Genomic DNA, 27648 nt, shown 5'->3' with positions numbered 1-27648 from the left:
GGCACCATTGCCTGGCAGAATTATATAACTTATAAGGTGAGTTTTGATTAGGGTGATAGCTCTCAGTAAAATGCTTATCATGCGAACTTGAGGACCTGTGTTTGATCTCCAGAACCCATGTAAAAAGCCAGGCATGGTGACACACACTTCTAATCCCTCACTGGGGAGGCAGAGACATTAGGATCCACAGAAGGAAAGAGAGGATTAACTCCCAGAAGTTGACCTGACTTCCACATACATGTTGTATATACAAACATACAAAAGTCAAGAAATTGAATGCTAAATTTTTGGAAGCTGGAGTGTTTATTATTATTTTAATGTTTTTTATTAGTAGATATCGATTATATAATGAGTTTTATCATGACATTTTCATAGAGGTACATGATGTATATCGGTTGTTTTCACCTCTTCCTGTTGTTCTTTCTCCTCTCTCCTACTTATGCTAATCTCTTTGCTTGCCCCAACTACCTTCCCTTCTACTACCTACCTTCTACTCTTACGTTTTCTTGTTTTGTAGTCCAGCACTTTTCATTAAGGCTGCTGTTAGGATCATGGTGAGGGTTTGTTTACAAGCCTATGAGCACCTCAACAGTAGATACACCATTGAAGAAAATGTTCATTCTTCCTTCATCAGTCATTAATGTTAGTTAAATCCTCCTTCTATGATCTTTAAATAGCCTAGAAATATCTCATTGCTTTCTTCTTTTAGATTTTATTTTATCCATTTAAGTGTTTAGCCTGCATGTATGTGTGTATGTGTATGGCTATGGATGGTATAAGTCACCACGTGGATACTGGGACTTCTGCAAGGACAGCAAGTGTTCTTAACCATCTTTCCAGCCCTCCCCTCTTTTTGAGATAGGTTCTCATAAGTTCAGGCTCCTCCTGCTTTAGCCTCCCTTTGCTTGGATCGCAGGCATGTAGTAACGTGCCTTTATAATGATGAAATCCCATTTCCCTTCTTACAATTTATTAAGTTAAAATATTGCTAGTATTCAGTGTTTATCCTGAAATAGCAATTACATTATTTTTTTAAAGATTATATATATATATTTCTTTTGAGGCAGAGTTTCTCTGATTATCCTCAGTGTCTTGGAACTTGCTCTGTAGACCAAGCTGGTGTTGTTTTTTTTTTTAAACAAAATTTCAATTGTTTGATTTTTACCAGTAAAGACTCGGGAGTTAGATATTGGGGTGAAAGCCTGCTAGTTCAGTGCAACAGGAAAGCACCCAGCTCACCTTCCTCTTCTGCTGTTCTCCCAGAAAGAGACCAAAAGAATGTCCCTCTCTTCTCCTTCCTGTGTCTCTCTTTCTCCTTTTGTCCTCCTGACTCCCTCTTACTCTCTATGGTTTTTTTCTTAATAATCCTATATTCACTTCTTGTCAAACGATTGGTTACTCCCTTTCTTGAGCTATGGTTGACTTTATTTAATCCTGTTTGCAATAAGCAGAAAGCTCTTAGATTAAAGGATTAAAGTTGTGCTAGGCCTGAGCCACACTACAACTAGAAACAGGTTTTTCCAGTAAATAATGCAATCTTAGGGTTAACAGTACGATCAAATATCCTGCAGTAGGCTGGCTTTGAACTCCACCTGCCTCTGCCTCTCAAGCGCTGGGATTAAAGGTGTCTGCCACCATGTCTGGCCAACAGTTTCATAGGTTTAAGGAGACAGGAGATAGTAGCTTTTTTTAAAAAAGCTAGCTTTATTGAGACATAATTCAGATTCATTTCATATTCATCTTTGTGTGTGTGTTTTTGTAAGCATGTGTAAGAAAGCATAAGCCAAAGGTCAATCTTGGGTGGTGTTCTTTAGGAGTGTTCATTGCCCCATCCCCACCATCAAGGTCTTGTGGAGTTCTAGCTGGCCTAAAAACTTCCTATGTAGAAAGATATGTTGGCTTCAACTCAGAAGATCCACCCGTGTCTCTGTCTCTGCCTCCTGAGTGCTAGAACTAAAAGTGTGTGGTGCCACACCTGGCTTGAGAAAGGGACTTGTGTCTCCTTGATTATGATACACTGGCCGGCAGGCGAGCCCCTGGGGTGCTTCTGTTTCTGCCTCCCCAGCACTGGGATTAGAAGTGTGGGTCACCATGCCTTGAATTTTACATTGTTCTAGATTCTAGAGGTTGAACTCAGACTCTCAAGTTTGTGTAGCAATCACTTTATGGACTGAATTAGCTCCCCAACCCCCAAAATTCACCTTCCAAAGTTATACGTATACTTCAGTAATTTTTTTCCTAGAAATGTATTCACCAAGTTGTGCAGTGACCACCCCTAATTTCAGAACATTTCCATCACTTCAGAAAGAAGCCATCAGCTGTCACTATTCATGAATTCTTCATTCCTCACCCCACTTCCCAAGCCAGAGACACTACTGTTTGCTTTCTCTGTACATATCTTCCTGTTTAGGGCAGTACATGTGAATGGAGTCATATAATATGTGGTCATCTTTTGCTTAACATAATTATTCTCAGTATTCACCCATGTTGTCACATGTGTCAGTTGCTAAGTAATAAGTTGTCCTTTGGATGTATTGTGTGTGTGTGTGTTCACATGAGTGTATATGCATATGTGTGGAGGCCCGTGATTGATGTTGGGTGTCTTCCTCAATCATGGTCTATCTTAGTTTTGAGACTAAGAATCTTTCGGTCTTTAACTGAATATGGTATTGGGTGGATTAGCTAGACTTGAGGACCACTGAATTACAGGGGTCTTTTTACCTCTTTCCGGTAACCTTTTACTTGGGTGCTGGAGCTCTAAACTCATGTTTGTGTAGAAGCACTTCACCAACAGAGCAATCTCCCCAGCCCATGACTGTAGCTTGCTTATTCATTGCTTGACAGACTTGTATTCTTTCCCTTTTTGTTTCTAGAATACTGTTTTGTTACTAGAACCTGTTTTTATTTCGAATTCTGACCTACAAATGGGGTTACTAGGTCAAGTGATAGCTATAGTTTTTTGAAGAGCAACCAAACTGTTTCCCAAGTAGCAGAAACATCCTCATCAATACTATCTTTTACTATAGTTTTCTGTTTTTAAATAATTTACTTTTATTTTATGAGTATTAATAATTTACCTGCATGTATGTCTGTGTAAGGGTATTGAATCTTCTGAAGTTGAAGTTACACAGGCAGTTGTAAGCCACCATGTGGGTACTGGGAATGGCACCCTGGGTCCTCTGGAAGAACAGCCTTATAAGATGGCTTAATCTTTGAGTCATCTCTCCAGCCCTTATAGTTTTCTTAATATATGTAAAGTAGGATTTCCTTATGTGTGTTTTGTTTGTTTGTTTGTTTTTTGTTTTGTTTTCTCGAAACAGGGTTTCTCTTTAGCTCACACAGATGCCATACACACATACTCACTCAAATAGATAAACCAATAAATAAATGTGACAATTTATGAGTAAAAAAATAAGGGAAAACACATTGCTTTGGGAATTCCCTGTTTCTACCTACTGAGTCCTGTGATTATAGATGTGAGCCGACATGCCTGATGAGTTTTTCATTTTAATAATGGTATTTTTTTGGTGGGGGGGTTCGAGACAGGGTTTCTCTGGTGCTTTGGAGCCTGTCCTAGAACTAGCTCTTGTATAGACCAGGCTGGTCTCGAACTCACAAATATCCACTTGCCTTTGCCTCCCGAGTGCTGGGATTAAAGGCATGCTCCACCACTGTCCGGCTATTGATGGTATTTTTTTAAAGTAAGTTCTGTGCCAGCAAATGGCTCAGCAGGTAGAGGTGCTTGCATGCAGGCCTGAGGACCATGCGGTGGCAGGTGAGAACTGACTCCCAGGAGTTGTCTTCTGACTTCCACATGCTTGCTGTGCCACTACCGGGCTTGGGCCTGTGCATGTGTGCACAGCAAATAAAGTGTCCTTAAATTATAATAACATCCTATTTATCTATTTCATTTTCTTTTGTTTCTACTTTCCAAGTGCTGGGATTAAAGTTGTGCACCACCACACCTGGCTCTGTTTTAGAGGATTTATAGTTGATCGATCTCTCTCTCTCTCTCTCTCTCTCTCTCTCTCTCTTGTCTGTCTCTCTGCCTGTCTGTCTCTATCTCTCTCTGTAGCCCATGTTGGTCTGGAATTAATTATACAGCCTAGTCTGGCCTCGTGCTCATACTCCTGTTTTAGCCTCCTAAGTGTTAACAGTGACAGGCATGCACCAAAGTTTTAGTTCTCCTATTTATGCCTTTTATCCATCTGAAGTTAATTTTTGTACATAGTATAAATGATCTGCTATTCTCTTCTGAGATGGAGAAATAAGGTGTGTTTGAAGAATATTGACATATTATAAAATTTCTTTCTTCCCCATGAGGCCTTGTACCCTGATTTCTTTTTGTTTTAGCTGGTTAAGGCAGTTTCTCACTATGTAGCCCAATCACTTGTTATCATTCTGTCACAACTCTCCAAGTTCTGAGATTACAGCCATGCCTTTACCATGCCTGCTTCCCATGTTTTTCAAAAAGTTACAGCCCTTTGATTGCTGGATGGATGTCACTGTAAATCTTAGGTGTGAGTGTATAGAACTCTTAGCTCCAGTGTTGTGTTTAGAATAAAAGCTTCAGGATAATGTAGTTTTCTTTTTTCTTTTTTTTTAAATATTTATTTATTTGTTTATTATGTATACAGTATTCTTTCTTCAGTCCAGAAGAGGGCACCAGGCCTCATTACAGATGGTTGTGAGCCACCTTGTGGTTGCTGGGAATTGAACTCGGGACCTTTGGAAGAGCAGGCAATGTTCTTAACTGCTGAGCCATCTCTCCAGCCCCCTGTAGTTTTCTTTTGAAAGCACATTAGAGGAAAATTTAATTCTTTCATGGGCTGTGAAGGTAACTTGTATGAGTTTTGGAGGGTTTCTTTATTATTGCCATTATGAGTAGAGAGTAAGATTTTATGGTATTATAATGTTAAGATTAAGACTAACAAGGGAATCTAGACAAAATGCCAGCTCCAAGGCATGTGGTTACAGGACCATGGGGGCTTGTTAACTTCTAGCTTAGGTGAGAAAACGGGAGCTCCAGGTTCCGGAAGAGACCTTGCCTCAAAGAAATATGCAGAAAGTGATGGAGGATACTCGATGTTCTCTTTTGGTCTCTGTGCACAGAGATCTACCTGTACATACATGTGCATATATGTTTACAAAGACAATAATCACAAATTTAAAACAAACCTTTCTTTTCTTTAATAAGAAAGTTATGTGGATGAGTATTTGTCTGCATGTATGTGTGTGTGTGTGTATGTGTGTGTGTATATGTACCATGTATGTGCCAGGCGCCCAAAGAGTCCAAAGGGAGACATTGGATCCCCTGGAACTGGAGCTATAGATGGTTATGAACCACCAAGGGGTCGTCCTGGTCTTAACCTGAACCATCTCTCCAGCCCCAAACAAATCTTTGTTTAGGGGGGAAAAGAGACTAGTGTGGCAGTTTAGACTACTCTAGACCAGCTTGGTTTTCATGGTGAGTTCCAGGCCATCCAGAGCTGTATTGTAAGTCCCTATATTTGCTTGTTTGTTTTTGTTTTTCAAGACAAGGTATTTCTGTGTCCTGGCTGTCCTGGAACTTACTTTATAGCCCAGGCTGTCCTTGAACTCACAGAGATCCACCTGCCTCTGCCTCCCAAGTGCTAGGAAAAAAGGATGATGGTGGTAATGAGACTAACAAACAGATATATGCATATTTTCTCCTTTTCTAGGTTCTCAGCTGCTGCGGGAATTGAAAAAGATGGATGATAAAGCCCTTTTGGTGGAAGTACAGCTTTTAGAAAGCAAAACATACCATGCTTTGAGTAATCTGCCGAAAGCCCGAGCTGCCTTAACCTCTGCTCGAACCACAGCCAATGCCATCTACTGCCCCCCTAAATTGCAGGCCACTTTGGATATGCAATCAGGTAAGTGGTCCAGCAGTGCATAAGATGCACGTCCTCAGTGCTTGCCTTATCTTACGGGTGAAAGGAATGGGGGTGGGGCTGAAGCTGGAAAATAATTGACTGATTTAAGAAACAAATGAGAAGGCTGCCTTTCAAGCTAGCTTCTTCCTATTAACTGCCTAAAACAATTAAGAACATACTTATCAGTTGGGCAGTGGTGGCACACACCTTTAATCCCAGTACTTGGAAGGCAGAGACAGGCGAATCTGAGTTCTAAGCCAGCCTGGTTTACAGAGTGAGTTCCAGGACAGGCTCCAAAGCTACAGAGAAACCCTGTCTCGAAAAACCAGACAAACAAACAAAAAAACCATAGTTATCAGTGCTTGTCTAGGCAACCTGACTGTCAACCATACGTTAGGGTTCTCACTTAATTTATCTCTTAGTCACTTACTAAGAATGGTAGCATTTCTTTTCCAGAGTGGCCTACCTTATGTGTGTTAACCAAATCTATTAGTCTCTTAGAGACTTGGAAACATGTAGGATTTTTTTGAATGGGCTTCATGTCAGGACTGTTGGAAGATAATCCTGATTTCAGATGTTCTGCCTTTACACTTGAACCCTATGTGCAAATGCCTATGTATCCTTCTGGATCCAATTTAGATGTCTCTTCTGCAAACTTCTTTTGTTCATTCTTTCTTGGTTTTGACACAGGATCTCATTATGTAGCTCTAGAACCAGGCTGGCCCTCAACTCACAGATTCGCCTTTGTTGGGTTCCTTTTTTTGCTTTTGAATTAACTTTTCAAAATATATTTTTAAAAAAAATTTTTAAGATTGATTTTTATTTAATATGAATGGGTGTTTTGCCTACATGTATATGTACTTTATGTCTGCCTGGTGCCCAAAGAGGCCAGAAGAGGGCATTGGATTTCCTGGGACTGGAGTTACAGATGGCTGTGAGCTACCATTTGAATGTTGGGCACTGAATCCAAGTTTTCTGCCAGAACAGGTGTTCTTTACAGTTCCCCAAAATTTATTCTTTTATACACACTATCGTACTAAGTTCATTAGCCTTGTTTGTATATTTTCTGCTTGGCACATGGAAGACTCCCTTTAATGTTTGTGTTGAATGTGGGATTTTGCTTTTAAAAGTAAACATATTTAGGCCGGAGAGATGGCTAAGCAGTTAGAAATGCATTGGGTAGCCCATAATTCTAGCTCTAGGGAATTTGGTGCCATCTTTTGGCTTTTCTGGGCATCTGTACGAACACTCAGATACAAAAATAAATGAAAAACAAAGTGGATCCTAATTTAAGAGAGACATACATGGTTGGTTCTACGTAAGAAGGAGAAAAAGGCAAGATCTCCTGAGTAAATTGGAAGCGTGGGGGTCATGGGGAAGGGGAGGAAGGGAAGAGAAAGTGTATAGCTTAATAAAAACAATAAAAAAATGAAAAAAGTCTTTAAAACGTAAACATAAGCAAATAGTAATACTGCTGATGTGACTTTTCTTGTTAATGTTTTCAAGAAAATAACATATTTGTCTTTGAGGCCTTGTTTGTTTGTTCTCTCTCTCCCCTTCTCTCCCCCTTCTCCCTTTCCCTCCTTCCTTCTCTCCCTCCTCCCACCCATCCTTTTTTCCTTTCTTTTTAAAGATAACGTCCTACATTATAGTCTCTGCTGGCTTTGAACTTAGAATTCTCCTTCCTCGGCCTCCTGAGAGCTGATGAGTGCTGTGGTTGTGAGCGTATAACCCTATAGTGCTTGGCTCACTTTTTTCCCTCCAGCCAGACTTATTGGACTGACTTATTCAGCACTACTGATATTCTGGGAGGATATGGGGGAAATTCTGATATTTATTAAGCTTGGCAACTTCAGCAGTTTGTTGTGTCTTCCAAGATTATTTAGAGCTAGGCAGAGGTAGGCAGTTTTCTGTGTGTTCAAGGCCAGCCTAGTCTACAAAGTGAGTTCCTGGACAGAGAAGCCCTGTCTCAAAAACAAACAAACAAACAAAATGACTTATTTAGTTCTATTTTTTGTGTGTGGGTCTTTTGCTTTCATGTATAGTCTATGTACCACATGCATGTCTGGTGGCCACTGAGGCCAGAAGAGGGTGTTGAACCCTCTGGAACTGGAGTTACAGATGATTGTGAGCTACCATATGGATTCAGGGAATTGGACTCAAGTCCTCTGGAAGAGCAGTCAGCGCTTTTAACTGCTGAGCTGTCTCTCCAGTCTTGGAGTTTTCCTTGGCTATAGAGAGATGTATATTTTCCTATAGGCAAAATCACATTCAAAATGAGATATATTTGAAATGAAAATAATAACATATTGGGGAATATTACCAATTAGGAAAGCTACTTTAGTATGAAAATTCTAAATTTAGCTAGGCGCAGGACATACCTTTAGTCCCAGCATTTGGAGGTAGAAGAAGCTAACCTGATCTACGTGGTGATCTAGGACTGCCAGAGCTACATAGTAAGACAATGTCTCAAAAAAAAATCAAACAACAACAACAAACTCAGCATAGAAAAAGCTAGTAGTTCTTTTGTTTTGTTTTTTGAGCTCTATGTAGCCCTAGCCTGGAACTTTCTCAGTAGTAGACCAGGCTCACTTTTGGACTCTGAAATCCACCTGCCTCTGCCTCTTAGTGCTGGGAGTAAAGGCTTGTGCCACCATCACATGACATGATTCTTTTTTTTTTTAATTTTAATTTTGTTGCTTTGCTTTTGAGATACAATCTCATAAATCCCAGGATGACCTTAAAATTGGTGCGTAGCTGAGGATGATCTTGAGGATGATCTTCCTGTGGTCTTCCTGTTTCTATCTCCAAGTGCTAGGATTACAGATGTTTGACACCACATCCCGTTTATTCAGTGCTGGGGCTTGAATGCAGGACTTTGTATGTACTAGTCAAAAGTTGATGCTATTCATGTGGTGTGGTGTGGTCTGGCGTGTGTGGGTCAGTTCACTGGCCTGTATAGGTGATACGATGGGGACTTAATGTTTGTTCCAGTGCAGGCAGGAATAGGTGCTAAGTAGCATGGGAAAGATAATAATACAGTGTGAGTTTTTTAGGGTTCCTTTTTAATTGGGGTCTCTTACTCCTTTGGTAATTTAAAAAGGGTGGGTGCTGATCAGAGGCCAGAGACCTGGGGCTCTAATGTCAGCTCTGTTGGCTATGACCTGGGGCAGTTCCTTTGTCTTCACTTGAGATCATTAGTAACTTGATCCTGTTGGAGTCAATTTCTAATTTCTCTTCTAGTTCTACTATTTTATGTTTTTTCTTCTTCTTTCTTTTCACTCTCCAGGTATTATTCATGCAGCAGAGGAGAAGGACTGGAAAACTGCTTACTCATACTTCTATGAGGCATTTGAAGGCTATGACTCCATTGATAGCCCCAAGGCCATCACATCTCTGAAGTACATGTTATTGTGCAAAATCATGCTCAACACGTAAGTGTACACTAACTGTAGGATAAACTCTAGTCTTTCAACCAAGTTTGTGCTATAACAGAGGGTGGCTTGGGAGGGAGTTTGGCCACTCATAAATGCAAATTTAGCTGCAGGCTGTGGGGCTGGTTGAGGTAGAGTGGCTGGTCAGAGGTGCACCACATCTCTTTTACTTGCCTAGTCTTTCAGATTTGGGGAGGCAAATTTTAGAAATTACTTAAGTGGGAAGTTTTATTGGAGAACTTCTCATTTTTCAAATATTTTGTCCTCATAGGTATTAAGCACAGGACAGAGCTCAGGAAATAGCTGATAGGCCAGTGTTAGTCAACTGGCCAACCTGAATGGGGAGCATGGAGCCCAGGAAATAATTGAATAACTGGACTATAAAAGGCATGATAATTAAGTGGTGGTAGGGACTTAACCCAGTGCCTCATGCATGCTAGATAAATACTATGTCCCTTACCTAGGGTTGTGATTTTAAAATCATCTTAATTGTATATTTTTTATTATTGCTGTTGTTCTTGTTGTTATTATTATTTGAGGGGTTACACTGGCCTGGAACTCAGAGAAATCTGCCTGCCTCTGCCTCCCAAATGCAGGGATTAAAGACTTATGCTACCACCTCCCACTGGCCCTAACCTTTTTGAAAATATATTTTTGAAATTTGTTTTTATTGTGTGTGTACATGTGTTTCTCCTGGTTATATGTGTGTGCACCACTTGCATGTCTGGTGTCCAGAAGGCCAGAAGAAGGCATCAGAACTCCTGGAATTGGAGTTACAGAAATCTGTGAGCATCCATGTAGGTGCTGGAAATTGAATCCGGGTCCTTACAAGAGTAACAAGTGCTCTTAACAACCAGACCATTTCTCTAGCCCTGGTCTCAACTTTTTATGTAGATAAGAATGATGTTGGTGGCAGACTTCTGCTGTCCAGAATGTTGGAATTGCAGACATGAGCTACCAGTACTGGGAAATAAATCCAGGGCTTAATGTATGCCAGGCAAACATTCTACCAACTGAGCTGCATCCCCCGCCCCAGGGCTGTGTTTTAGCAAGACCCACTATGCTGAGATTTGACTCAAACTTATTATTCTGCCTGTTGATTTAGGGGTGGGGTTCAGTTGGGCTTTCTGTCTTTCTATCTCTCTGTCATTCTCTCTTTTTCTTTCTCACTCTCTTTCTCTGTTGCTCTCCCTCCTTCCCTCCCTCCATCCCTCCCTCCCTCCCTCCCTCTCTCCCTCTCTCCCTCTTTCTTTCTTTCCCTCCCTTCCAAGATCTTACTACGTTGACCAGACTGACTTTGAACTCATAGCATAAGGTATGGGCTACCACACTCAGCTGTCCCCTTTCTTTAATGTTGGGAGGTTTTTACTTTTCACTGCTAGCTTTGGCCAAGAGTGAAAAAAACCTGACTGCTGCAGTGTTGGGGCATAGTTGGGACATTTAGTTGATTTTTCAGTGTGAATGAATCTTCACAATGGAATTCTGGTAAATAGTTCACCTATCTGTGATTAGAATTGCAATGTCCTGGAGCAGTTGACCAAGTATGTCTTTTTTCTCTTTTCTTTTCTTTTCTTTTCTTTCCTTTTCTTTCTCTTTTCTTTTCTCTTTTCTTTTTCTTTCTCCTCCTCCTCCTCCTCCTCCTCTTCTTCTTCTTCCTCTCTCTCTCTCTCTCTCTGTCTTTCTCTCTCTCTCTCTCTGTCTCTCTCTCTCTCTCTCTCTCTCTCTGTCTCTGTCTTTCTCTTTCTTTTTTTTTGTAGCCCTGAAGATGTCCAGGCTTTGGTGAGCGGAAAGCTTGCACTTCGGTATGCAGGGAGACAGGTAGGGAATACCGTGACTGCGGTCTGCTCTGAGACCAGCTGATTGTCAAATTCATAATGTGTGATGGGACCAGTGTTCCTCAGGTCTCCATCTTACCTTCTCCACCCCTTGTTTTCTTCCCTTAAGCTCATTCCTTAGACTTTCTTTACTGTTAAATTCTTGGCCTAGAAAGTAAGTGTTGGACTCTGTTACAGGTAATTTGAGGGGCTTATAGAAGTATATTGTAGCATTTGCTGATAGGTTACAATTTATCTCTGGTCATATCTTTCTGTTGTGAGCCTCGCTTGCAAGTAGAACCAGTGAATCTCACATCTTGATTCTCTGAGTCAGGAACCTGGTGAGATCTGGTTCATGCGTGCTTGCAGGGAGGCCAGATTACTTGGTGTAAGAACTAGAGTTTGAGTGTTTCTTAGCTTATTATCTTTCCATTCATACTGTGAGTCTGACTATAGTTTTAAAAGTGGCCATTGATGGTTGATCATCCTTTTATATTGAGTAGATGTGAATGGCTTTTTAGAGCACACAGTTGTCAGGATAATGTCTGAGATATTAGGTATTTGTCCTGTCTGCGGTTTGTTGTAGTTAAATAAAAGCTATCATTCTGAATTTCAGGTAGAGTTGTCTCTAAACAATGAACAGATTAGCTATCTCCCTAAATCTGTGGCGTACAAATAAGTGTTCCTAATTGGTTTTTCCTTCAGTAAAAGTTTCAAGTCAGTTGTAGTTCTGACTTCAGGAGCACTGGCTTTTAATGTAGAGCCTTTTCTCATAAGAACTGGAGTTGAGCTGAGTGGTGGTATAGCACTTGGGAGGCAGAGACAGGTGGATCTCAGTGAGTTTGAGGCTAGTCTGTTCTACAAAGCGAGTTCCAGGACAGCCAGGACTACACAGAGAAACCCTGTCTCAAAAAACAAACAAATAAACAAACAAACAAAAATCCAAAAACAAAAACGCAAGCAAAACAAAACAAAAAACTGGAGTTGAAGCCTGAAGCCAGATGTGGTGGCACACATCTTTAATCCCAGCATTAGGGAGGCAGAGTTAGTTCTAGGCCAGCCAGGGCTACAGAGTAAGATCCTGCCTCAAAACAAAACCAAAAAAATGCCAAGAAACAGAAACAAAAAACAAGGTTGGTATTGTAAAGTTGTCCAGAACAAGGACAGGTTGCTGAGAATGGTGGGCATAGATTTTGAACTTTGGTTATCTGACTCTGTTCCAGAGTGTCCTCATCATGACATTTTTTTTTCTGTCTGTAGGGCAGATGCTAGAGACAAACTGTGCTCCTCACAGCCTTGTGCCATTTAGTCTGCAATATAGACTTAGTCTTCTTACTCGTGTAGACTGACGCATAGTAGCTTCCTCTGTTACTTTGTGCCTCAGTGACAGCTCTCACAAGAAGTCAGGCTGATCTGGAAAGATAGGCACTGAGTGGAGACGTGATAGTTTGCCAGGTACCCGTTTGTAACCCAGTTAGACGTTTCTTGTGGTCATTGTACATTCAGTTTTGGCACGATGTAGGGTTTTAATATTCAGTTGTAATATGTGGACTACTAATGTCTGAACCCCAGTGCATACCTCACTCAATCAATGTCTTGTATCAAAGCTAGCACAGTGAACCTTGACAAAGCCCAGGGATTATCAGGTTTGAGGGCAGAAAGAAATGGGTAGGTGTGGAGATAAATCTTGGAGTAAAGAGAAAGAAATCACAACTCTTTTTGTTATTTTCTCTTTAAGCTTAGTTTTTCTAGAGAATCCTTATCCGGGTCTATCCTTTTGGGAAACTTCTATTTAAATCACTTCACATTTCAAAGGGAAACTGGTTGGCATACAATGATATTCAATACTTCTGGCTTTTCTTCTAAGACCTCTTAAAAAAGAGTGATGGGGGATAAGTTGCTGTTTTCATAGTAGGTGCTTATGAGACCTTGGGTCTATGTGAGCACTCAGGACAGATTGCTTTCATGATTTTTTTTTTTTATTTAAATTCTCAGACAGAAGCATTGAAATGTGTGGCTCAAGCTAGCAAAAACAGATCACTGGCAGATTTTGAAAAGGTGAGTGTGGTATTGAATTGATGGGGGAATGGGTGGAGATGAGGGCCATTGAAGAACAGTTTAAGTTGGGCAGTGGTATCACTCCAGCACAGGAGAGGCAGAGGCAAGCAGATTTCTGTGAGTTTGAGGCCAGCAGAAGGAGTTCCAGGATGGCCAGGGCTACAGAGAAACCCTGACTCAAAAACCAAAAACAAACAAAACTCTCAAAAAGTTTCTAAGTTGCAAAGATAGTACATGTCGATCCCATGTCCTCTTTCCCCAGAACGATATCAAAACCAGGAAATAGTTTTTTTAAATATTTATTTATTTATTATGTATACAATATTCTGTCTGTGTGTATGTCTGCAGGCCAGAAGAGGGCACCAGACCTCATTACAGATGGTTGTGAGCCACCATGTGGTTGCTGGGAATTGAACTCAGGACCTTTGGAAGAGCAGGCAATGCTCTTAACCTCTGAGCCATCTCTCCAGCCCCCCCTTTTTAAATAGGAAATAGTTTTGTATAGTGAGTAGCGTGTTGAGCTATATTAAATGCATTTGTGTATACTTTTTAGTTTCAAAAGGTATCATTTGGAGCCGGAGAAATGGTTCACTAGCACATACTGATCTTACAGAGAACTCACACTGGGTAGCACATGCCTCTTGTCACATCAGCCCCAGGGAGATCCTAACCCTTTGGACACTACAGGCACGTGCACTCATGCACACACACACACCTGCAAGTGTACATGCATGCTTGCATGCATACGCACACACGCATGCACGCACACATGTTTAAAAAAAGTTGCCATTCATTTTGCACAATAAAGTTCTTTACCTCTACTCTTTGGTAACATGGTAATTGGGGGGAATGCCCAAACCACACAGCAATCACGTCTCGTGGCTTAACTCTAGGCCTCATTCTTCCTCACAGAACAGCTGTGGGTAGCCTAGACCTGCTTTGTACTCTGTGAGCAAAAGAGATGAATTTTATTTCCTTCTCTTATTTTCATTTGTACTTATTTCACTTGTTTACTTATTCACTCATTTATCCTTCCTTCCTTTTTCCTTCCTTTCCTTTTCTTTTTTTTCCTTTTCCTCCCTCTCTTCCTCCTTCCCTCCATTCATTCATTCATTCATTCATTGTTTTTTTTTTATTTTTTTATTTTTTGGTGAGTCGGTGTCTCTGTAACAGCCCTGTTATCCTGGAACTCACTTTGTAGACTAGGCTGACCTTGAACTCAGCCTAGAGATCCGCTTCCCTCTGCCTCTGCTTGGATTGAAGGCAGTGTGCATGGCACTTGGTTTATTTTTTGAGATAGGGTCTTGCGAGGTAGCCCACACTGACCTTGAACTCACTGTCCCAAGTAGTGGGATTACTACTTTGCCTATCTCTAAGAGAGATAAGACCCTTCTTCGTGGTGACCTTGCAAGCTTTCTTTTGCTCATTGAGAAGATTGAAAATGGGAGAAACACATTTTTAGCTTTAGGATGAGTCTTGTCTACTCTTTTCTAAACTGGTGTTCTTGGTCTGAGTTTAGTAATCAACTTAAAAACCAGACTTGTAGGTGTGTGTACGCTTTTAATCCCAGTACTTGGTAAGCAGAGGCAGGTAGGACTCTTTGAGTTTGAGGTCAGCTTGGTTTACACAGAGATCCAAACCAGCCATGACTACATATTGTCTCAAAAATCAATCCACCAAATGGAAACAAAACCTAAAAACCAAAAACAGTGTGTTTGAAGATAAGGGCCACATGGCTTAGACCTTCCATGTCAGTCATTACTCTGTTTTCGCCTGCCTATTCCTAGTTAATATGGTTGTCTGCTTCCTTTATAGTGCTCAGAGCAGAATGATGTGAGGCTGGACACGGAACCCAGTACTAAAGATAAATGTATCGGTCACAGTAACACAGCCTATACTTTTGCCATAAAATCTGACGGGACACTTTTACTCATGGTTCTTCTGTGATCAGATACTTAGAAAACATTAAGGCAAAGCAGAATTAGAAAAACATTTTGCTTTCTTTGCCTGCAGAGCCACATTGTACTTTCCCACAGAGCTCCTAGGGCTAGCTGTGTAATGAGTTCTCATTATTTCATCTCAGAGTGCTCTGAGATATATGCTGAAAATACGTGTGCAGTTTGCTTGACCTCTAAGTAGAGTGTCTCGGCTTGCAGGATTAAATTTTAGGACAGGAAAGCATGGTGGCTTCATGCTTTAGTTCTTCATACTCTTCAGATTGTGTACGTGTGTGTGTGTGTGTGTGTATGTGTGTGTATGTATCATATAATCACTAGGGCCAGAAGACTTCAGGAGGCTAGGAGTAGTGACTTTAATGTGTGTGCCAGTCTCTGGTATGAGCTTTGTTTGGCAGGCCCTGACAGACTACCGGGCAGAGCTCCGGGATGACCCAATCATAAGCACACATTTGGCCAAGTTGTATGATAACTTACTGGAACAGAATCTGATCCGGGTCATTGAACCTTTTTCCCGAGTACAGGTAAGAATCTTCCTGGGAACTTTCTTAACAGTTTTGGGTTAGATGGTATAGCGGTAGCCACCTCCTTTTCCATATTTGTCCAGAATAGGAACTCACTTTCAAGGGTATGTCTGTTGGTAAGAAGCCACCAAGGACTTGGACTTGTCTGGATGGGAAATGAATCAAAGAAGATGCTGGTGGGGTAGGTGGCTATGAGCTGGCCCTTCCCTGTGTTAATTATCCCATTCTTGGAGTCATTGTCCATGTAGTCAATATTTTCTGAATTTGGTACATGAAACAGAAGTGTATTCTGTATAGTGAAGGGCAGGAAGTAGACCAAGCAGAACACTAAGTGTGGCCAGGGAGAATTTCTGCTCATTAGATTCAGCAGCTCAAGGGACACACCAGTTCTCCGTCCTTCTGGTTTATATTGAAGATAAATTCAAACTTTCAATGTTGCTGTCTGCTTTTCCTTTTAGATTGAACACATATCTAGTCTCATCAAACTCTCCAAGGTAAGTTCTCAGGCCTGTTAGGTGGTGGGAATGGGGGAAAAGATATGGAGGGGCTATCTTTGTGAGGAACTAAATATGGGCTCCTAGCTGGAGAGTATTTCATTGCTATTTTGCTCCAATCCTTTTTTTTTTTTTGTAAGACTCTTTTTTTGTGAAACTTTCATGTCAGACTGATCTCTAATTAATGGATATTGGTCCCTTTAATCGTATACTTTGATTTTAGGCCGACGTGGAAAGAAAATTATCACAGATGATTCTTGACAAGAAGTTTCACGGTGAGTAAGCATCACATAGGCCAGTGCCTGGTCAGAATTTGCAGGGTGTATCTTTAAAGCAGGGGCTGAGTTTCTCTCATGACATTCCTTGGAGCCCTGATTCCCTTTGAACAGTGTGTAAGGGGATGGAGAGAGGATTCAGCAGTTAAGACACTTAGGGACCTGGTTCAGTTCTCAGCACCCACATGGCGGCTCACAACTACCTGTAACTCTAGTTTCGGGATCTGGCCCTCTTCTGGCCTCAGAGGGCTCCTGCATGCACATGTGCTATGTGTACTCACACAGGCTCACGTATATATAAATAGCAAACATGCCGGGAGAAATTGGGATAAAATGATGAGACAGAATGGGGTCCTTTTTTATTGTCTAATATTTCCTTTTAATTGGTTTATTGCTGTGTTTCTTGCAGGGATTTTGGACCAGGGGGAGGGTGTCCTGATCATTTTTGATGAACCCCCAGTAGATAAAACTTACGAAGCTGCTCTGGAAACAATTCAGAACATGAGTAAAGTAGTGGACTCCCTCTACAACAAAGCCAAGAAGCTGACATAGGTGAGTGCCTGCCCCGGGACCCAGGGCCGGGCAGCGCTATCTTCTGCCTGTCGACACTGAACACTTCTGGTCCTCACGGCTTCCCCGATTGACACTGCTCTGTCTTCTCTTGCAGAGTTGGATCTGTAGCGGTTCTTTGGAGAGTGTGTGTGGCGGGAGAGTGAACCCTTGGGGAAATGCTAGGAGATTCTTTTCTTTCTGTTCTACTTTTCGCTCGGAAAGTTTTTAACCCTCATTGGTGCATCTGTATCCAGCGATAGGCGGCCAGTTCTCATGTAATCAGCACTGGCCAACATGGGAGTGGGGAAATTGCTTAAAAAAAAAAGAAAAAAGAAAAAAAAAGATTCTAAATAAAAGGAAAAAGGCTTACACTACCTAAAGCTGTGCTCTCTGCCTCTTGGGAGAGGGCCGCAAAGCCAGGCACCCCGCCAACCACTGGGGATCCTCATCCACCTGCTGGGCGCCACCTCTCCTCCTCTTCAGAATTGGGTATTTGCTGACCATCAAAAGCAACGACTTTTTATTCTGTTTGTACTGAACCAAAACAAACAACTGTGTATAGACTGCTGTTTTCTTTTTATTTGAAACGAGGCATTGGTGTGCTTTCCCTGCCATCTGGCCTGTCCACCCTTCCCTCTCTGACTTTGGCTCCAGCAGACTACCTGAAAGGCCGGCTGTGGAGCCACTGCAGTACGGCTCTGCTCTGACCTGTGAAAGAATGGGAACAAGTCCAGGAGCTAGTGTCCACTACGGCCACACGGGCGGGCGCAGTGTGGGCCTCAGCCCTCAGGGTACCTGCTGTGCACGTGGCTTTCTTTAACACAGCAACTAGATTAGATGGCAGTGTTTTAACCACCCCCTCCTCCCCTTTTTGCTTTCCTCTCCTCTATTTCCTTTCAGTCAGGAGACCATATCCTTTCTCTTTCCCCTCTAGAGGAGTTGAGTTGTCTGAACTCCATCTGCTGCTTTCCCTCTCTACCCTTCTCTCCTGCTGTCAGATGGATCTATCCATTTTCAAAACAGTAACATCGGGAATGAGGCTGGGTGGTTTTAATTTAAATTAAAAAAAAAAAAAAACAAAAAACCCAAACCAAAACTTTGGGTTTGAAGCACCCTCATGCCCCCTCCCCGGACTGTCTTTCTCTGCCTCTTAAGAGTGTGAGCTGAAGGGGTGGCGCTGTTTTAGCATGCTTAGTTTCCGATGCAGTTCCTTAGCAGGCTTTGATGCCACTTGGGCAGGTGAATGCCTGCACCTTTGCTGTCCCCACTGTGCTGTGTCCTTTCATCCACTCTGTCTTTTCTCTCTTCCCTCCTCCCCCTGACTCCTTCCTGCTGGCCTCCTTTTCTCAGATTGTCGTCCTTCCAGGTTTTGGTAATAGATTTCTATTTTGTAAAAGGGTTTTGTTGTACCAGGTTTTGCATCTCCACTAAATCTGACTGGCTTTCACTTTCCTCTCCAAAATCAGGTTTTTGTTCTCAACCACCTTCTCTCCCCATCATGTCCAGTCGCTGTTTTGGTTTTGGCACCATCAATATCAAATGTACAAACGGTTCTTGCTAACCAACACCAGGTATATCTGATGTTCAGATGAGTTCCAATAAAATAATTTTTTTTTCAAAAGGTGTCTTTTCTTGAGTGTTGGCGGGTTTCCAAGAAAGTTCAAGTGTTCCATGTAGCCCCTTCTGGCTTGGCCAGAGCTCTGTCACTTCATTGCTTAATGGGAGTCTTATAGCCATGCTGGGAGTTCATATTTGGAGACCTTGGCAGGAAAGCTGACCTGTAAGGAGTGAAGTCAGAAATGGAGCTCAGGTGTCTTTTGGGGCAGGAGGGCCAGTGAGGACATGTGGGCTTGGGCAGTAGTCACCAAGCCTGTCTCCTTACCTCCTTGTCTGTGGGAGGCGATAGGCTGCTAGGTTCTGATGAAGTAGTGCCAGAGCCAGTGTCTCGATGGCCAGTCTCAATTTAGTGACTTTGGAATCTTCTTTTGGTTTCTTTTTTTAAAGATTTATTTATTATGTATACAGTGTTTTATCTGCATGTTTGCCTGCACGCCAGAAGAGGGCACCAGATCTCATTACAGATTGTTATGAGCCACCATGTGGTTGTTGGGAATCGAACTCAGGACCTCTGGAAAGAACAGCCAGTGTGCTCTTAACCTCTGAGCCATCTCTCCAGCCCCCGACTTTGGAATCTTTAATAGTAGCTATTTTCTTTCTTTTTTTAAATATTTATTTATTTATTATGTATACAATATTCTGTGTGTATGTTTGCAGGCCAGAAGAGGGCACCAGACCTCAATACAGATGGTTGTGAGCCACCATGTGGTTGCCGGGAATTGAATTCAGGACTTTTGGAAGAGCAGGCAATGCTCTTAATCGCTGAGCCATCTCTCCAGCCCCCAATAGTAGCTATTTTCATACTGCCTGCAGACCCCAAGAGTGGGAGGATTCTGAGGGCCTGGGGCCCCTGGGGGACTGACAAACCCCTTCCAGTTTAGCAGTTCTCAGTTGTAGATGTGTTTCTTGGTATACTTTTACTTTTAGAAAGTTAGTTTCTATAAAGGACTTTAAAACTCTCCATAGGGATGTGATGTGGAGCTGGAGCAGGGTAAGGAGGGTCTCCTAGAACTAAACCCTAAGCAGCTCTGGACAATAACCCTTAGTGTGATGATGCAAGAGGTATCCTGCCTGGCAGAGCTGCTAGCCATGTGACGACATCAGGCCCTGAAGTGAGGCTAGTTCAGACTAACCACAGACCATCCTTTACAGGCTTGGTGTGAAAGAAGTGTTTAGCAGCTTACTAATTTTTGTATATGCACTGGAATATTTGGGGCATATTGGGTTAAATAAAATATGTTATTAAAATTCCCTTTTTTTGTTTCTGCTTTTGGAGTTTTTTTGTTTGTTTGTTTGGTTGGTTGGTTTTGGTTTTTCAAGATAGGGTTTCTCTGTGTAAGAACCCTAGCTGTCCTGGAACTAGCTCTGTAGACCAGGCTGACTTTGAACTCAGATCCATCTGCTTCTGCCTCCTGGGCTTGAAGGTGTGCACCACCACCGCCCAACTGTTCTTTATTAATGTAGTTCCTAGAAAATAGCACATTGCCCATGTGTCTGCTCAATATGGCTCTCAGGTAACCTCTGTTGGACTGTGCTGCACTAGACCATCATGAGATGTGCCACGATTTCTCTTTCTGGGTCTCATATAGCTAGCCTAGCTTCCTCCCCACTCCCAAGGTCTGTCCATGGGTTGGCCTGGTTCTGGGCTGTCTAGCTGAGGGCTCCTTTTAGGCATTCGCCTTCAATGTATTGGGGCTTTGTTGTGCATTAATGAGACTGCTTTGACTGTAACAGCCAAGAGGGCTGCTCTGGTGCCCTGCTGTGTGCTGGTTACATAATCTGTGTTGCTCAGAAGAGCCACTAGATGCTGCTCTATGCCCTCACAGGAAGACTTCCTCAAGAACCAGTTCTGAAGCTCTTGGTTGGAATCCTTTCTGTACCATGTAGCTAGCTGCTCCTTTGGCCTTCTGTTCTTGGGCCGGTACGGGAAGTGGTAAATGTACAACAGATATCTACTGGGCTATTGCATGGGCATCCCACCCTGCAAAGTAGCTAGATAGGCCTTGGGGAAAGTAGGCTGGCTGATGTGAGAACTAGACATCTCCCCTATCTGAATACTGGGAGGAAAACATCCTGCATTGTTCAGCTGGCTCTGCCTTCTGGGCTCTGAATTCTACCATGTTGGGCAGATTGTTGCCCTTTCTTCTTGCTTCCCTCTTGGAACAGTGAGGGAGCTGGGTGGGGGAAGGCAGAGGTGGGCTTGACTGGTGCCCCGTGTGAAGGCTAGTCAAGGTTGACTACATCGGGATTTAACAAAAATCCAAATCCAGAGCGTACACCAGTGAGGGATTTTGCTTAATTTGATGTAGGAAGATCCACTTTTTATCAGGATCTTGAGGTGAGAAGACACGGGCCTTTAATCTGGGTCTCAGGAGGAGGGACACACCTTTTATCTGGGCCACACCTACTGCTGGAGTGGAAGAAGGAAGCTTTTGCTTTTTGCCTGCTTGCTCTGTCCTTGCTACCAAGGCAATTCCTTTACTGGCATTAGGGCCTACTTCAGGATTCCCGCCTCTGCTGAAGACCAGCCGAGACATCCAGCCTCTTGAATTGAGCAGCTTCTTTCTGGATTCTTGGATTTTCTGTCCAATAGCTAACCATTGTTGGGAGTTCTGTTACCCTCCAAAACCCCGACTGATAGACTTTGAAGCGAGCTTCTCAGGTATCACCTAGGTGGTAGGGCGCCTAACAACCTTGTCCCTCAGCATGGAGGTTGATAGAATTGTCCTATTCTGTTCTGCTGCAAACATGACTTTGCCCCCTGGCAATGTGAGGAGGCTGGAGTAGTTCACACTGGGTTTGAAGGACTGGCTGGACAGAAGGCAAGAGAAGACATGTGTACAGCCATGCTGGAAAAGGCCCATGAACTCCAGGATCAATTGTAAGAGCTGGAATTCAGTTGCAGGCAACAGCAGGCCCAGGTTTTTCTGATGGGTGGATTGTAGCCTTCAGAGATGTGTGTCTATTTAGGGAAGTAGAGCACATTTAACTTTTGCTCAATCCTATAATTTGAAAGAACATAAACAATGAAGCCAGCTGAGAAGCTGGGTCTCTCCCCCTGGGACTGGAGGAACAGAGGCTGACTTTCAGGGTTTCCTTTCCAGGAAGAGGCATTGGGTCAGGGGGCTGAAAGACCATGGGCAGATGACTTGCCCACTGTGACAATGAAGGGCCAGGACAACTCCTGATTTTCCAGAACAGTTAGGATTGTTGACAGTCTGAGCCATGAGGCTTGGTTTCGGTGTCTGTTGAGCGGGGTCGTCAGAGCTGGTGTGGTGGCTCATGCCTCAGTTCCAGCAATCACCACAAGCAGGAAGACTGCAAGTCGCTAGCTGGCTTGTGCTACAAGGAAAGGTTTTAAGTCAGAGTCGCTTCGATGCATGAAGGGGTTAAGTAAACTCCTGCTAGTGTGAGTTGTTAGATAACCAACGGGGCACCTGCCATCAATCCCACAAGTACTTGTTGGCTCTCCCCCTTCCCCGTGTGAGTTGAAGCCTCAAAGCTCTCATCAAGGAAAGATCTACCACTTTCCTTGGTTCTGGACCAGACTCCAGAATTGTGAGCTAACACATCATTAATTTTGTTTTGCTTTTGTTTTTCGAGACATGGTTTCTTTGTAGTTTTGGAGCCTGACCTGTAACTCGCACAGTAGACTAGGCTGGCCTCAAACTCACAGAGATCCGCCTGTCTCTGTCTCCCGAGTGCCAGAATTAAAGGTGTGTGCCACCACCGCCCCGCAACACATTACTTTATAGATTATTCAGTGTTGGGTGTTGTGTTCTAGCAATAGAAAACCGGCTACGATTCTGCTCACTGAGGAACGTTGTGATGAAGGGCACACAAGCTAAGCTAGCCTTCCTGGGTGATTGATAGGTCCTAGAAAACGTTTTTTTGGTACAGCGCAGTGCATTTTCTATTCTGGTCGCCAAGGCCCCTAAACTTTTCCGCTCCTGTTGGCAGAGAAATTTCTGGGTACATAAAGAAACTGGCACTTTCTAACCTGGAAGTACTGTGCCTAGTGACTCAACAAGATTCCTGTTTTGGATAGTTGGCTCAGCTGTTGCAGGTGTTGTCAGGAATTCTCTAGGTTCGAGTTAAGAGATGGTTTGTGGCTTGCTTGCCAGTTTGAGTCTCCAGAATCAGTCCAAAATAAATGGCTAGTAAATCGGCAGTCGCCTTTGTGAAGGATATGGAGGAGTGTTTGGGAGCTGTGCGTCGATGATCAGAACCAGTATATTTTTACTGTCATCAAGTTTCAAAAGGGGCAAATCTGAGGTTGGCCCGAGGTTATGAGCCTTATGGGACGACGGGCTTTTACGCCAACATGGGGATGCATGCGGCTCTCTCTTGCCCCGCGCGGGGCCACTCTTCACAAGGCCCGCGGCCTCAGCTGCGGGGGCCGCGGCGGGAACAAAGGCAGCACGTGTCTGGGCGGGGTCCGCCCTTCGCCCCGCCCGCCCGTCCGCCCGGCGAGCTCCGCTGCGTGGCGCCGGGACTCACGAAGCCGGGCTGCGCCATGCGGCGCGGGCGGCTTCGAAGCGGGGACCCGGCGCCGCGCGTTCCCGCCGCCCGCATGGAGCGCGCCCACTAGAGGCGCCGTCGTGCCCCGCTCGAGCCGAGGACGCGAGTGGCCGCGACCCGGCGGCGAGACCGAACGGGAGTGCGGCGGCGCGCGCGACCCGGAGAGGCAGCCTGCGAGGCGCGCGCCAGGGCGGGGCGGGGCGGGCGAGCGCGCGGCGGAGACGCGGGCGGGGGCCGGGCGGGGGCGGGGCCGCGGCGTCTGCAGAACCTTGGACAGAAGCTGCGAGCCGCCGCCGCGCTGATCCGCGCCGAGCCCCGGGGCCGCGGCGCGCATTGCGGAGGGCCTGAGACGCAGAGGCTGCGCCTGCCGCAGGAGCCTGCCTGCGGGTAAGGCTGCGCGGACCGGGGCCGTGCGCGCGGCCGGGTCGGAGTCCTGCCGCGGTGGCCGCTGCGGCGCTCGGCCGGTGCCGCAGTGGAAGCGCGGGCTGGGGCTCGGTGGGGCCGCGGCCCGGGGGTTCGGGCCTCGGAGGTGCGGGCGGAGGGGCGCGGCGCGGAGCCCCGCCCGGGGCTGAGAACCATCTTGTTTTCCACGCAGATCCGCAGGGCTACACGCGTCGCGTCCCGGGAGCGCCTCCTTTCTCCCTGCGGCCGCTTCAGGCTCGGTAAGGCGTCCCTTTCCTCAGGCCGGCAGGCTGGGCGCGCAGGGGCGCCGGCCCCCGCCGGGCGCGCAGTGGCACCATGGGCACAGTGCTATCCCTGTCCCCCAGCTATCGGAAGGCCACGCTGTTTGAGGATGGCGCGGCCACGGTGGGCCACTACACGGCCGTGCAGAACAGCAAGAACGCCAAGGACAAGAACCTGAAGCGGCACTCCATCATCTCGGTGCTGCCTTGGAAGAGGATCGTGGCAGTGTCAGCCAAGAAGAAGAACTCCAAGAAGGCGCAGCCAAACAGCAGCTACCAGAGCAACATCGCGCACCTCAACAATGAGAACCTGAAGAAGTCGCTGTCGTGCGCCAACCTGTCCACATTCGCCCAGCCCCCGCCGGCCCAGCCGCCCGCACCCCCAGCCAGCCAGCTTTCGGGCTCCCAGACTGGGGTCTCCTCTTCCGTCAAGAAGGCCCCGCACCCTGCCATCACCTCTGCAGGGACACCCAAACGGGTCATCGTCCAGGCCTCCACTAGTGAGCTGCTACGCTGCCTGGGCGAGTTTCTCTGCCGCCGGTGCTACCGCCTGAAGCACTTGTCCCCCACGGACCCGGTGCTCTGGCTGCGCAGCGTGGACCGCTCGCTGCTTCTGCAGGGCTGGCAGGACCAGGGTTTCATCACCCCGGCCAACGTGGTCTTCCTCTACATGCTCTGCAGGGATGTTATCTCCTCCGAGGTGGGCTCGGACCACGAGCTCCAGGCTGTCCTGCTGACCTGCCTGTACCTCTCCTATTCCTACATGGGCAATGAAATCTCCTACCCGCTCAAGCCCTTCCTAGTGGAGAGCTGCAAGGAAGCCTTTTGGGACCGTTGCCTCTCAGTTATCAACCTCATGAGCTCCAAGATGCTGCAGATCAATGCTGACCCACACTACTTCACACAGGTGTTCTCCGACTTGAAGAATGAGAGTGGCCAGGAGGACAAGAAGCGGCTCCTCCTGGGGCTCGATCGGTGAGCCCCTGTGGCCGGTATCCCGGCTCAAGGATTCCATTCGTTTTTAAAAATTTATTACTAAACGAATCAATTTGTGTACAGTATGTGTCTAGCAAAGCCACCAAGGGCCTCTTCCCATGTTCTCTCCTTGGGTTTTTTTTTTCCCTTTTTCTTCCCCAGACCTTTTGAGAACTCTGGGGACTTTCGAACTCACGAACCTTGTGCAAACCCAGAAGATGCATTTAAAGCCACCTAGGCTGCTGAGCACTCACTCTGGGGGCTCAAGGGACTGACTTGCCCGTGTCACCTGTACCCATGCTGGGTCCAGAATAGATGTGGCTTCCCACTGTCCCGTGATGGGAGCTAGAGGGGGGCCGGTGGCTGTGGCCCAGGAGAAAGTGACCCTTTTCTGGCTACTGTTTCATTCTCCCAAAGGCTCCTGGAGCCAGCTGTCCTGACTCAGGTTCCAGGAGGTTCTCAGTGAGGCGAGCTCTCCACTGCCCTGGGCCATCAGCACAGGAGCCTGGCAGTGGGTTGCAAAGATTGTCCATGACTGTTGACCGCGCACGGCCGTTTTGCTGCTTTGCTTTTGGGCGAAGGGCTTTTCTTTCCTGGCAGGATGGATGGAGCTCCCTGCCCTGTCCTTTTGTCTATGCTCCGGGCTCCCACCTTAGTGTCGATCAATGAGGTGGTTTGCTTAGTAGATTCCGCTCTCATTTTGGGTCCCAGCTAAGGGGGTGAGGTGAAGCGAGGGGCACCCTTTCCTGAGTGAGTTTTTCATTTGACTAATGCAGCTCAGTCACTCTGCAAAAGCCAGGACAGTGGCAGGTACCCATGAGCAACGTTGCCTTCTGGGCAGGTGGGCATCCATGCCTGAGATCAAGTTGGTGCCTGCCCACTTAAGTGCCACGGCCTCTTGCTGGTGAACATATTTGTCCTACAAAGCTGGGGAAAGGTGAGATCAGTTGGCAGGGGTTACTGTGGCAATGGTGTCTCCCACCCCTACCCCTTGGTAGCTTAAAGCTGTCTCCAGGCAGTTCGGTTTCTCCCAGAGATGAAGCTTCGCTCTGTGCAACCTAGTGAGACAGCTGCATCCTGGAGACAATTGCAAGATTCGCCTCTGACTCCAGACTGCTCGGGAAGCTTGGTGACTGTCCAGCTGAACACTTCCAGCTGCTTGGGTGTGGTGCCCACCTATCCCTGGCAGCTGCAAAACACACTCTGTGGACTTTACTGGTTTTTCTTTCTAATTTTCCCAGACTGGTGGCTTGGGGTTTGGAAGCGGTCCAAGAGAAGGGAGCGAGCCTTCCTGCATGGCCCTCTCTCCAGCTTTGGGGAACAAAGAGCAATGTGAAGATGCTACCGGGAGTCTCCTCTTCCTGTCCTGCTCCCCAGGGAATGGGCATGGGGGCTACAGTGGGGAAGGCAGAGGTTATCTTACATAGGATTAGGTTCTAGGTGGCTGCCAACTTCCACACAAGCGCTACTGAAAAGTCACGTAGAGAAAGCTGTGAAATTGAGGTCTCCCCTGAAGCGGCCTGGAGCAGACAGAGCCTTTCAGTCAACCAATTCGCAGAGGTGGGGAAGAGGACCTGACCCGCTGGGACTAGAGAGCCTCTTCCCAGTCCCTCAGCCAGATTCCTAGAGAGCGAATCCTGGGCCCTCATGATCTGCCACGGCGCTGGGGAGCCCTGCAAGGCTAGCTGCAGCCTCTCTGGTCTGACTTCACGCAGGATCTGTCTTCAGATTCCGCTGCCACCGTGACCTGTGCAGGGAGCCCCATGGGGCAATTGGCCCCTTGTGTAGCGGAAGAGGAGCTTCAGGTGTCCGGTCTGAGGAGGAGGGGATGCGTGTTTGTAAGCCCACCCAACTGCTGAAGCCGGTCTGGAGCTGTTCACTGAGCTGCAATCACAGGATTCCAGCTCTATTGACTGTTTCCTTCTCTTTGTACTTAAAAAAATGTTTTTTTTTTTTTTTTAAATTTTTGAGGAGGTGCATATTTCAGGAGTGGTTGGCAACTAAGGAAAGAACTCCCTATTTGATTGTGAAGCCCGTGTGTCACCCCTTGCACCGGCCATCGGTGCTGTGTAAAGGAATAGCTGATAGACCTGAGTGTTCGAGCAATGAACCCGTCTGACATGCTGCTATGAAGACACTTTTAGAACAAACACACGCAAAATAGAAAGAAAAAAAAAAAAGGAAAATGTGAAAAAAAATCTACAAAATCTCCCTTTATTCTTCGTCGCTTTTACAGTGGTTCCGTGCATGCAGACCAGGAGCGTTCTGTGTCTTAAGAAAAATAACCTTAGAACAGATGGCTGTGGGAATCACGCCGTGCCGAGGACAAGCCACAGAAGCAGAGTTCAGGACTGGATTCTTCTCTTTTCCTTACAGCCCTGCAGGGTTGATATATTCTTTCCATGCAGTTATTAGAATTTAGTTTTCTTCCAGCAGTGTTGAACTTGCAATGAAAAGAAAACGTGCCATCCCGTCCTAGAATTATCCATAGCTGTACATCTGATACTGCTAATTACACACATGTGATGTATGGGTTTTTTTTAGTGAAATTTCTTCTGTAGCTATTTTTTTTTGACCAAACTGTGGACACTGTTAATTTATATTTGTCTCATTCTGTATGTATGTGTAGCGTGTTTGTGAGTATGTGTGGTTTATAATCTGACAAGAGTCATGAAGCTCAGTTTGGCTGTAATTTAATTCCCCTTCCCTTATTTTTATTTATTTTTGTACTGTGCTGATTCAATAAAATGCACTGACCATCCATTACATCAGTCTCTTTGTGGACCCGCCATTTGGGAGCACGTTAGGGGCACCTTTAGCACATGATTTGTGTATGTATAGGTTTGTGC

The 27648-nt window shown here is 45.3% G+C and overlaps 2 protein-coding genes across 2 annotated transcripts in view; both read left to right on the top strand.

Moving 5' to 3' along the window:
* Positions 1 to 18624, top strand: part of Psmd11 (proteasome 26S subunit, non-ATPase 11) — a 38621-nt gene extending 19997 nt beyond the window's left edge. Inside the window, exons 6-14 of the mRNA XM_085695514.2 lie at positions 5703 to 5897; positions 9187 to 9331; positions 11089 to 11149; positions 13141 to 13203; positions 15557 to 15682; positions 16141 to 16176; positions 16400 to 16451; positions 16861 to 17003; positions 17119 to 18624. Of these exons, the coding sequence (XP_085551640.1) occupies positions 5703 to 5897; positions 9187 to 9331; positions 11089 to 11149; positions 13141 to 13203; positions 15557 to 15682; positions 16141 to 16176; positions 16400 to 16451; positions 16861 to 17003 (821 nt within the window). The 3' untranslated portion in view covers positions 17119 to 18624. The remainder of the gene's footprint in view (positions 1 to 5702; positions 5898 to 9186; positions 9332 to 11088; positions 11150 to 13140; positions 13204 to 15556; positions 15683 to 16140; positions 16177 to 16399; positions 16452 to 16860; positions 17004 to 17118) is intronic.
* Positions 18625 to 23402: 4778 nt separating this feature from the next.
* Cdk5r1 (cyclin dependent kinase 5 regulatory subunit 1) lies at positions 23403 to 27565 on the top strand. Its single transcript, XM_085695517.2, has 2 exons — positions 23403 to 23528; positions 23737 to 27565. Exon 2 carries the CDS (start codon positions 23880 to 23882, stop codon positions 24801 to 24803), a length of 924 nt encoding a protein of 307 aa, XP_085551643.1. The 5' UTR covers positions 23403 to 23528; positions 23737 to 23879; the 3' UTR covers positions 24804 to 27565.
* The last annotated feature ends 83 nt before the right edge of the window (positions 27566 to 27648 follow it).

This window comes from Myodes glareolus, chromosome 9, assembly GCF_982192425.1.
Source record: "Myodes glareolus chromosome 9, mMyoGla1.1, whole genome shotgun sequence".
Classification (NCBI taxonomy): Eukaryota; Metazoa; Chordata; class Mammalia; order Rodentia; family Cricetidae; genus Myodes; species Myodes glareolus.
This window is presented reverse-complemented; position numbering and strand designations above follow the sequence as displayed.

What these genes read in the sequence shown, in the direction of transcription:
- Cdk5r1 (XM_085695517.2), top strand. Translation starts at nt 23,880, where the DNA reads ATGGGCACAGTGCTATCCCTGTCCCCCAGCTATCGGAAGGCCACGCTG.